Below are 12111 nucleotides of genomic sequence, written 5' to 3' on the forward strand. Positions count from 1 at the left end.
AATTATCTACTAATATTGAATGTGCACATATGCTATGATCCAGAAATTTCATGTCTATAGTTACAAAAGAAATGGTTACACGTGTATAACACAATACATGAAAGTTTGTGACAGTATTTTTTCCTATGAAAAATTGTGTATTTATTTGTACATGTTTAAACTTAAGTCGTCTTCAAAGTACTCTTCATTTGATGCATGTGACATTATTTTTATTAGACTCAGAAGCAATCCAACCCTTATTAACTGTGTAAGAGATAAATTATGGCATATTTGTATACTGCAGTATTACACAGCAATAAATTTACTGCTGTCTACAATAATATGGACATATACCTTGTGCGTGCTGTGGAGTCCACATCTTGCAGGTGTTCTGTAGGTTCAGGGTAGACTCATTTTTATGGGGCAGGGGGAGGCCATGCGGTCAGCGACAGCACCATGAACCACCAGGGGAATCAGGTCTGTCGCTCAGACTGGGAAGTCCCAACCTTAGGAAACTTTGTAGCGGAACCGACTGCAAAGAGAGACAGGACACTGAGGCCTCTTGCCAGGAAGCAGCGTTCATTCATGCTGTCCCCAGCTGGGGGGATTTGCATCCAAAGGGAAGGCATTGCCTTATGTACTATTTCTTTACATTGTAACCTTTTTGTCTCCTCTACAAGGTTACAGTTTGGCATTATTCATTTGACTGGATACTTTGTAGCTTGAGGCTGCAGTTAGCATTCCTTGTTACACATTGATTGGTTTTGCATAATTATTTCATTTGCGTGTCCTGTTTGCTGGTTGGCTTACAAGGTCATTAATCTGATTGGATTCCGCCAAAAGTTTGAGTAGCCCACCCAGAAGAGTAGCACAAAGAAGCAGGAAGTAACTTATTTTCCCTTTCCTTACTCCTGCATCTTCAGAAGGGCCCCTGGCTCAACTTGTGTTTGTGGAGGGTGTGGGTATCCATGGAGAAGAAGGTTCTAGGATCTAGAGTAAAATCTGCTGTGGGGGTGGAAGATCAAGTCCTTCTGCAGCATCCGCAAGAACTCTTCGTGGTGGAGTGTCTGCTGTGGGGCAAGAGTGCCCGCCTGCATTCACCGCCTCCGGGAAGGGCACCATCCCCCGCATCCTCGACAACACTCTTGCTGTGGAGATGCGGACACGCGGGCTGTGGATGTCAGGTGGAAACTCGACAGCATCTGGCTCAGAGTTGAGAACCATCTGCAGCGAGGGCTTCATGAAATTCCCTTGATGCCCCCTGGGGCTCTTTCTGCTCCTGACATGGAGGGAAGGGCCTGGACAAGTCTCCTTTCCCCCCATTTGAGAGACTGTGCATAGGGGCAAGATACTGAACCCATTTGACTTAAAGCACTATATATAATATATAGATATGTGCTATGTATATACTTGCATATAATTCATATGCAAATATAAATATTAAAGAGAGTCTTGAGAAATAGCCACAGCAACCTAGACCTGGCAAAACCTAGACCTGGCAAAAATGCTAGGAGACCCAGAGTGGGAGAAAGGCCATTACACTGTCACAGGGCCTTTCAGGATCTGTACAGATGGCTCAGGTTAGAGTTATTAAATAGTCGAGAGGTGACTGGAAGATATTCACTGAGAAATTGGAAATTTAAAAAGCAACATGATTCTCCTTGACATGCAGACAACAGAATGTCAAAACATTAAAAGAAGGTTAACATCCAGGGGAGGCTGAATGCAGAAAAACAGGCATATTCTGAGACTGCTGGGGACGATGTACCTACCACAGCCCTTTCAGAAAGTAATCTGGCTGTAACTATTAAAGTATGACATGTACATATTCTTTTACTATGTGAATTGTGTTCTCACCAAAACTTGTATGCTGATGTTCTGACACCCAGTGCCTCAGAACTGACAGTATTTGGACATACGGTCTTCAAAGAGAAAATTCAGTGAGTGAGTTGTATTGGGGTGTGCCCCCATTTAGTGTGATGGGGACTTTATTAAAAATGATAGCTGGTGAGGACATAGAGGAGCATACGAGAAGACCCTTTGGAAACAGAGAGAGGGCCATCATCTGCAAGCCAAGGAGAGGCCTCAGAGGAGCCACCCCTGCCAATAGCTTGATGTTGGATTGTAGCCTCTAGAAATACGAGAAATTAAATTTCTGATTTGTTAGACCATTCAGGCTGTTATGATGTGTTATTTTAACATTAGCAACTGTTACAGCCTGTTAGGACACTCAAAACAGGATGTTCCCTGCAACATGGCTGACATGGAAATAGAATTTTATCATGTCAGGCTCCACCAGCATTTAAAGGTTGAACCACTGTGAGAAATAGCCTTCTTTATGGAATATTATGAAGATGTGAGGAACAGACTACTGAATCACACACCCTGAATGGATTCATAAAAATTATACTGAGTGGCATGGCTAGGTGTAAAATAATGTATATAGTAAGTCCCCTACATACGAACCTTCAAGTTGAGAACTTTCAAAGATGAGAACATGCATTCATATGTTTAATCATGTTAGTTAGTTCACGTGTCTGGCATGCATATCACGTGTGCATCCTCTCCAAGTGGTCTCCAAGTAGCCGTACTTTTGTATGCTTTACTATACAGTACTGTATAGAGTACAATTCAGTATAAACCCATTACAGTACAGTACTATATAGCCAGTTGTGATAGTTGGGTACCTAGACTGACTTTGTTGGGCTTATGAACAAATTGGGCTTATGAACACGCTCTCAGAATGGAACTTGTTCTTATGAAGAGGACTTACTGTACTGTATGATTTCAGGCAAAATGAACCTATTAAAAAAATTGCAGTAGTTAAGTTGCTTCTGGGGGAGGAAGAAATTGCCTGCCAAGGAACATATGGTAAATTTCTGGGAATTGTGAAAATATTATGTTCTTCAGAGAGGTAAAGTTTATATTAGATTATTTGTCAAAACTATACAGGTAGGATTTGTGCCTTTGAATGTTCATTGTTCATTTTCTGATTTCTGGAAGGTGGATGGGCCCCCATCAAGCAACAGGTGTGAGGCAGTGGTCTACCTGTGGACACTTCCTTCTTGCAGCTCCTGTTCTCTTTTGGAATATCTTGTCTCTCACCCTTGGACCTGAGAAGAAATAATGGTAAGAAGAGGGTATTCCTTTATCTCTGGCAGAAAAGAATGATGAAGGCCCTTTTCCTGCCTGTTTTCAGGGAGTCAGAGCCCTTAGAGATATAATTCAGTGTGGCAGCCATTAGCCTCTCAGGGCTGCTGAATAACTGAAGTGGACTCCTCTAAACTGAGATGTACTGGAAGCTTAATATATAGAGTGAGCTGTGAAGGTATTGTTTCTTCCCCAAAATCTTTATCAATAATTTTATATTGATTATATTTTAAATGATACTATTTTGGGTTAAGTAAAATATTACATTCAGTTTCACTTTTTTTTTTTTTCTTCTATGTGGCCACTGAAAATTTTTAAATGACACAAGTCAATCACATTTTAATTTTATTGGACAATATTGACTGAGAGGTTTGTCTCCCTTTTCAAAACTCAGGCTGCTTCAAAAATCAGAGGCCAGGAATGTTATAAAATGTTAAACTTTAAAATCAGTGTCATGCCAGGCTTGGTGGCTCAGTCTGTAATCCCAGCGCTTTGGGAGGCTGAGGTGAGTGGATTGCCTGAGCCCGTGGGTTCGAGACCTGCCTGGGCAGGTGAGACTTCATCTCTACAATAAATCAAAAATTAGCCGGGCGTGGTAGCATGCGCCTGTAGTTCCAGCTACTGGAAGGCTGAGGCGGAAGGATTGCTGGAGGCCAGCAGGTCGAGGCTGCGGTGGCCAGGAGCGTCCACTGCGCTCCAGTCTGGGCTACTGAGTGAGACTCCAACTCAAAAAAATAAAATAAAATCAGTGTCATTATATTGTTTCCATTTTTGAACAGCATGTATATGTACTGTATAGATATTATTTATAAATGGACATTAAATTACCTAAGAGGTTAAATGCAAATGTTACCCAGGCAAGGAAGAAGCCCGTTTTGAAAAGTCTGCATCAAAACCCTCTGCCATTCTGGTCCTGTTTAACCCTGTGTCTGATTGCATCTCCTGTCACTCAGTGCAGGAGGGAGTGGTGCTTGGAGCCTTATCCATTCAGAAGTGCTGTGGAGAAAAATTCCCAGTCAGGCGTTAGGCCAGATAGGAGGGGCACCTTCTGGGATTGCATGGGACCACTGTCTCTTGGGCCTGAGCAATGAACTCCAGGTCCCATCTCCACTGCCTTATATCTTACTCGCCAGGAGGCCAAGGTGTTTCTACTGCAGCCTCTGTCCCCCTGGATGTGCAAGTACTGGGAGACTCCTAGAGAGAATGCCAGGACTCCCCAAAGGCTGGGCATGGTGAGTGTGTGGGCCAGGTGTCCTCAGAGTGGAAGAGGCTGGTGGGAATGGGGGAAACCAACTGTGTTGAGACCTCAGCCTCCCTGGTTTCCCTCCAGTTGCAGGGTGGTGCTGGACTGGCCTCTGGGAGCCCAGGCATCCTGTCCCATCCCTGTGGTGACTGGGCCCCATTGGAGCCTTCTCTGGACCGCTCTGCGCCCCCAGCCCCGCACCGCCCGGATTTCGTGGGGCCAGCTGAATGGCCGTCAGAGGAAGATCCAAACTCGGCACACAAGGTTTGTGGATGGGAGGGGTTGTGTCCCTGGGATCTCTAATTTCTCTTCTCCTCAGGTGAGTATTAAATCAAGGTTCAGTTAAAACGTTGTAGAGTTTATTTGAGCAAGCAGAGATGATGGATCTTGAAGCCCTCAGCCAGGGTTTGTGGCTTGAGAGTCACAAGAAGAGCTTGAAGGAAAGGCTTCTGTAAGGAGGAAGCAAGCCACATACAATCACGAGTTATAGTTATATAGTCAACCTATTTGGATGACACTGACTCCTGGTTATGTCATCAGATTAATGGCTGGTTGGTTATGGGTGAGTTTTGTTTTTCTTAAAGTTATTAATATACAATAAATATACATGAGTTACATTTAGGATTTCTTAGGTAAGAACCCAAGGCACTTCAGCCACTTTAGTCTAAGTGGCGCCTATTTAATTATTTTGATACTCTGCAGAAAGACTGGTTTTTGTTTCCAGATGTCTCAAATCCATGACCCTGTTCTCTAGCCCACCTGTCCCAGGGCTTGCATCTTAAATTACTAGTTCTGTCCACACATTCTCAAATGCCAGCTTCCTCACTTCAACTCATAACCCTATTGAAGAAGGTGAAGATGGAAAGTCCTGACCCATGTCACTTTGGAAAATAGTGTTTTTATTGACTCACGAACTGTACACAAACACTCTATTCTATTTGGTAATTTTTTTCCCCTGAGAGTATGGATTAACAATTTAAAAATGACTTAACATATCACTATATGTATTGTAGATCATTAGTGCCTGTTTCTTACTGTAGTTGAAAGAAGTTAGAAATGAAGGGAGAATTTTATAATGAACCTCACGGTACTAGACTGGAGTTGGGAATATTAGGGTAAACCCATTAAATGTGTCCATCCAGAGACAGAAAGAGACGTCCTTATACCTGAGTTTGTATTCATACATAACGTTTCCAAACGCTGTGTGCTGATGGACCACAAAAACAGTGTCATCCCAGTATCAGTGAGCAAATTCAGCTCTCAGATCATTGTTCTAAAGGTAATTCTTCAATCAAGGGAGTTGGGGCTACTTGTAGAAATGGATAATTCTAGGGCTGAAAATGGAAAATACCAGTTAAGCCTATAGTATCTTTAAGAGTCATACAGGTAAAAAGCACGTTACAGACAATAGAAGGGGACATGTCAAAGAAAGCCAACCTGACAGATATCTCAGTGTCTCAAGTTGTACCAATGTGAGCAACAAAATAAATGATGATAGCATTAGCTAACAGTCCAAAGACAAAATAGATATCTATGAGTCTATACGATACAGAAAAGATTAAATAAGTAAGAAAAGAAAGAAAAGGAGGGAGGGAGGGAGGGAGGGAGGCAGGGAAAGAGGGCTGGAGGAAATTTTACAGAATTCCAAGTACTAACTGGATAATGCAAAGTAGAGCATCATCACTAGAACATCATAGTAAAAATTACTGTGGGCAAAAAGCACGAAATAACACAAAAGTTGTAGGTGATGTTTGTTTATTTTTCTTTATTAGTGTTATTTTTTGACATGGGGTCTCACTCTTTCACCCAGGCTGGAGTGCAGTGGTATGATTATGGCTCACTGCAGCCTCCACCTTCTGGGCTGAGGCAGTCCTTCCGCCTTTGCCTTCCAAGTCACTGGAACTACAGGTGTGCACCATCACACTCAGCTGATTTTTTTGGCTTTTGTAGAGATGGGGGTCTTACTCTGTTGCCTAGGCTGGTCTTGAATTTCTGTTCTCAAACAGTCTTCCTGCCTCTCCTCCCATTGTGCTGGAATTACAGATGTGAGTCACTGCACCAGCCTGTAAGTGATGTTTAAAGGGGAAGCAGTGTAATTGCATAATCCCAAAATATCTGCTTCCATATATTTATTTAGGCCATTTCTTCCTAATCTCTGAAACATCTATGATTATTAAAAGCAAAAATTCTAACACTGAGATTTTATTGTGTATGGGTAAAATTTATGAGTGACACAAATGATAGAAGGAGGTAATTGGAATTGTTCTGTAACAAGCTTTTAATATTTTACGTTTACTATAATAGTTTAGTATTAACTCTGAGTAGATTGTGTTATGTTAAAAATACATATTGTAGTTTCTGGAGCAACAGCCAAAATGTAAAGAGGTGTCATTTAAATGCTAATAAAGGAATTAAAATAGATAGAAAAAAAGTATTGTACAAGAATGTTTATAGAACTTAGTCGTAATAGCCCAAATCAGGAAACAACTCAAATGCCCATCAATAAGAAGATAAATGAACAGATTATAGAAGATTCATACAACAGATCACTACTACACAGTAATATAAAGGAATAAAACTGAAACACACACCCTGGAAAACTAAAAAATCTGCTAAATGAAGCAAACTGGACATAACACATATTGTAAGATTTCAGGCAAAATGAACCTTTGGTTAAAAAAAAGGATAGCAAATAACCTCTGACAGAGGATAAAATTGTTCAGGAAGGAACATTAAGAAATTGAGAATAATGAAAATATTTTATTCTTAAAAAGTGTGAAGGTTATATAGCTGTATTTATTTGTCAAAAGTATACACTTAAGATGTTTATTAGCTGGGTCCAGTGGCTCAGCCTGTAATCCCAGAACTTTGGGTGGCTGAGGCGAGTGGATTGCCTGAGCCTGTGGGTTTGAGACCAGCCTGGGCAACTTGGGGAGACCTTGTCTCCACAATAAAATAAAAAAAATTAGCCAGGCGTGGTAGCACATGCCTGTAGTTCAGCTACTTGGAAGACTGAGGTGGCGGGATTGCTGGAGCCCAGCCAGTCGACTCTGGGGTGACCATGATCGTACCACTGCACTCCAGCCTGGGCGATGAAGTGAGGCGCCAACTCAAAAAAACCCAAAAAAAGATGTTATCTTTCTGTATCTCATCTCTGACCTCACACACAAAATACTGAAAAAAAATGAAGTGAGTTTGGGGAAGATGTTGAAGGGGAAACCAGAAAGACCCATGATTAGTAGTTGTTAAGGCTGGGTGGCAGGTGTATTAAGTTATTTTGTGTATTGAGTATATGGCGGAAATGTTCTGTAATGAAACACTTGGATAAAAAAGCAAAATTGATCTACAGTGTTAGCTCTTAATGTAGATCATGGTTACCTTTGTGGAGGAAAGAGGAAGAAAGTGATTGTCAGGGACGTGAGTGAGGCTAGTTCTGTTTCTTATTTACACAGATGTATTTGCTTTGTAATACATTATTGAGTTTTACATGAATGCTTTGTGCATATATTTCTGTATGTATGTTATGCATCAGTAAAGGATAAATATTACATAAAATGCTAATTAAGTATCTCAGAATAATGACAGTATTTTTTGTTTGTTTGCTTGAAGGTAAAACATTTTCACACAGGGCAACATCACACAGGTTTTAATGTCTCTCCTGATTGTGCAGGGAAGACGAGAGATTTTCCAGAGGAGGATACTGACTTGGTGTGTGGGGTTTGTGTGTGGGAGGAACTGTGCTCCATAGGTCTCTGGTCCTACCTTTCTCCTGTTAAAAATTAAAGGAGGTTGGACAACCTCTTTCAGGTCCCCTCCCACTGTGGGAACTTTTCTGTCTTCTTAATCCTACTTTCTGAAAAAAAATTAAAGTGAGTCTCCATTAAAACGTTAAAGACTGTTTTTGAGCAAATAGTCATTGTTAAACTGGAGAGCACCAGTTTATGGTTTGGGGTTTTTGGGGTTCCCGGGAAGTACTTGAAGAAAAGTTTACAAGGTGCAAGAGGAAACTGACCAAATTCGCTAAGTAATTCGTGACATTTCTATAGTTGCCTTATTTCGTTATCCAAGTGGAAATGCCTGGCTATGTAATCAAAAGTTAATTGAAGGTTAAACTTGAATTTTATTTCCCCCTAAGTAATAATTTGCAAGAAATAAATTGAGCTTGGTTTTGGTATTTTTACCTACAAACCTAGGGCACTAGAGCTACCTCAGTCTAATTGCCTGCTATATAACTATTTTAACACTCCACAGAGAGACTGGTTTCCCCTGCATTTTCAAGTGTGTGGTATGCAGGGTCTCACATCCACCACCCTGTTCACACAGCCTATTTTGGGCTTGCAGTAGCCTCTGAAATTTTCAGTTCCTTGGTGATATTTTCAAACACCAAACTTCCCCTCAATAATTTACAACATGAGCTAGTATTTGCTCTTTATTGTATGTTTAAAACACAGTATTTGAATTAATTTTTCACAGAACAGTGGATGGCACTTTTTAAAAGATGTTTTCTCTTTGTAAACATTTCACATGAGAAGAAAAAAGAGAATAATCCTATGACACTACTGTAGAAAGTCTCTATGCCTCTCTTATGTCTTTCCTAGGCGCAGGCACCTCATTACAATATCTTTGGGTGGAGGTTCCACTTTGGAAACATTCCAGTGTGATGTGCCCTCAGCTACCCTCCTGCATTTTTCTGGTCCTGGGTTTTAGGCTGGGTATGACCCAAGATGCTCTCTGTGTCCATGTCTCTTAAGGTGGCTGGCTAGTGGGTTATCTACTCCTAGAGGATAGCCTCAAGCATGGAAGTGGGGAACCCCCTAGGGAGAGGCTGGGTGCCCTGGGGCTTATAGTGGTCTCCTGGTATGGCCTTCTTCTGGAAAGCTAACCCTTAGGACGTGAGGACTACCTTTCCCCAACCCTAGTTTTTATTTCTTAGAAACATATTGCATGTCAGCCTATCAGATTCTGATATTGAGGGGGAATGAAGAAAATGATTCCTGCCCTCTGGAGAGGAAACTTATTTCAAAAGTTAAAAAAAGCTGGGCTCGGTGGCTCAGCCTGTAATCCTGCGCTTTGAGAGGCTGAGGTGAGTGGATTGCCTAACTCCGCGGGTTCGAGACCCGCCTGGACAACTTGGTGAGACTGCATCTCTACAATAAATCAAAAAAGTAACCGGGCGTGGTAACGTGTGCCTGTAGTTCCAGCTCCTTGGAAGGCTGAGGCAGAAGGATTGCCGGAGCCCAGTAGGTCGAGGCTGCGGTGGCCGGGAGTGGCCACTGCACTCCAGTCTGGGTGATAGAGACTCCAACTCAAAAAAAAAAAAAAAAAGATTAAAAAAGCCCACCCTAGGAAGAACCTACAAACCAAAATACACCTGGGGCGCTCAGTGGAGCTCAGTGCAGTGTCCTGAAAAGATGTTGTTAATGAGTACTTCAGTGCAAAATGGTGGGGTAGAATAATGTTCCAGGTGATAGAATAGCCACTTAAATCAGACATGCCTGTGTTCACGTCAGCACTGTCACTTCCTGTGTTTGTCACTATGAAAATACTTTTTTACTTCTTTAACCTTCAGGTTTCATTAATTGTATATGACATTTTATCACTAGAATTTAAAAGGTAAAACAAATTTTCAAAAAGCATGAAAGAGGTGAATTTTAGAAATAAAAAATTAAATATTTATTTATATATTTGTTAAAATTTTTTAGTCAATTTTTTTCCCCCAGAGTGACTGTAGTAAATTGTTCAGATCTTTTTTGGGGGGGAATGATTTCAAATGGAATATCAGAGCTTAGCTTTGAGAATGCTGCCAGGAAACAAAATATGGAAAATTTCTCTTCCATTATGACTATTCACAAGGAATGCATTTTCACAAAGTGTGATAAATTAATTGGTGAATTACATGTATTCATCAAAATGTTTCTTTTTTTTTTTTTTTGTAGGCTGGCGAGTTTATGACAGTATGTATGTTTGTTCAGTATCTTGTCATCTGAGTATCCGAGTTTTTAATGCCAACTTTTGTGAGATGAGACTTGGCACCTCTTAGAATTCTTCACATATGTCTCACTGTTCCTTAAATGATTTGTTATGAAAATAATCATTGACATGTTTATTGTTTGAAAAAGACAAATACTTCCGCTTTTCTTTTTGAGGTACAAAGTGTACATACAATTTTATTTTATTATAAACACTGAGTAATTTTACTGAATTCTTCAAACACTGGTTTTTTTCTTCACTTAAAACTAAGTAAAATCCTGAGCTCAGTGACTCCAAATGGAGGCTAATCTTCGGACTGAAAAAAGAGGTAATTGAAGGCCCAGTGAGTTCTTCCTGAAGACCCCTTTCTGGAGGGGTTCTGTCTTTCTCAAGCCACACGTGAAGGAAGGCTTTATACTGGGAGAAGCTACATAGGCCTGCAGAGCTGGGGACACCCAGGCAGAGGCAGTAGCAGTTGGGGTTTGGAGAGGGGCTGGGAGGCCCTTTCTGAGGATAAACTTGTTGTTGTCCTGGGGTTGTTTTCATACTCCAACAAAAGACATTCAGATTTAGGGAAGAAGTGACTTAAATCTAGAAAAGTGTTGCAACAGAGCAAACACCAACTGTAAGATCTTCGAGGATATCACAGGTTGGACAGAAAAGGGCTTTTGGTCATAGGGAGGAGCACTGAGAGTAGGAAGGGGAAGGGGGAGGAGGGATGGAGGGTGGCAGACGGCAGACTCAGGCTCTCAGCTTGAAGTCAGCCTGTTCTTGGGTGGGGCATGAAGGAGGGGCTCTTCGTTGGTGCTGCCTGAGGCTGTGTTGAAAGGAACAGAGAAGCCTAGGCAGAGTTTGGATAGCCAGTGTTTGGGTTTGACCACTGAGCACAGCATTATTCAGCTGCTTGGTTATGAAAGAAAACAGTGGGAGTCTGCAGAGTGCGTGCCTGACATTCTGACATTGTGAGAGGTGAAGAAGGGCGCAGCATCTGAGTCATAATGGGAAGCGTGTTTCTTTGCGGTGAGCTGCTCTTGATGAGCACAAGTCGTGGGGGATTTCTCTAATCACAGCCGCTTACCAGAATGGCCAGAGCACCTCGTCTTCCCCCACTACTCCTTGCCCTAGACATCCCTTCCACTTGTCTGTTGCATGGTTTCATCCTTAACAATGAACTGGTGAGTGTGAAGTGTTTTGCTGAATCCCGTGAGTAGTTTCACCAACATATTAAGCTTGAGAAGGGTGTTGCTGGAATCTCCAGTTTATAGGCAGTAGCTCAGAGGTATGCACAGGCCTCTGAGGCTTGTGAGTGGCATAAGCAGTCGGGACAGTGTTGTGGGACTGGGCCTCAAACTTGTGGGTCTGTGCTCCTGGTGGTGTCAGAATTGAGTTGTGGAACACCCAGTTGTTGGAGAACTGGTTGGTGCTCAGCAAACTCTGCACACGTGGTATCAGAAAAAAGACATCACAGAAGTCTGAGTTAAAGGGAGATGCCAGGTGTCTCAAGGAAGGGGGTCTCTGGTCTTCTGTACACAGGCTGTCACACTGCACTTTGTCCTGTAATTCTAGGTCTCCAGTGATGGGAAGGGACTGAGGTTTAAAGGTTAGGAGCCTTAAGAACAGACCCCACTCCTGCCAGACCTTTAGAAGTTCAGGAGGCATCTGGCTCCAAGTTGTAAAACCCCTCTGTCATGAAGACATGGGCAGTTTAAAAAAAAAAAAATTTTTTTTTTTTGAGTTGGAGTCTCACTCTGTCCCCCAGACTGGAGTGC

General features: G+C 41.9%; 1 protein-coding gene across 2 annotated transcripts in view; it reads left to right on the top strand.

The window, feature by feature from the left end:
• Nucleotides 1–3020: 3020 nt before the first annotated feature.
• LOC103263013 (zinc finger protein 679-like) overlaps nucleotides 3021–12111 on the top strand; it is a 29969-nt gene continuing 20878 nt past the window's right edge. The window contains exons 1-3 of one of the 2 annotated variants that reach the window (XM_008060689.1): nucleotides 3052–3108; nucleotides 4263–4361; nucleotides 4460–4636. In XM_008060689.1, coding sequence (XP_008058880.1) covers nucleotides 3106–3108; nucleotides 4263–4361; nucleotides 4460–4636 — 279 coding nt within the window. In that variant the 5' untranslated portion in view covers nucleotides 3052–3105. Of the gene's footprint in view, nucleotides 3109–4262; nucleotides 4362–4459; nucleotides 4637–12111 lie in introns of both variants that reach the window. The other variant, XM_008060697.1, reaches the window with a different exon arrangement.

This window comes from Carlito syrichta, unplaced genomic scaffold, assembly GCF_000164805.1.
Source record: "Carlito syrichta isolate Samal-C Ts95f unplaced genomic scaffold, Tarsius_syrichta-2.0.1 Scaffold92632, whole genome shotgun sequence".
NCBI classification, from domain to species: domain Eukaryota; kingdom Metazoa; phylum Chordata; class Mammalia; order Primates; family Tarsiidae; genus Carlito; species Carlito syrichta.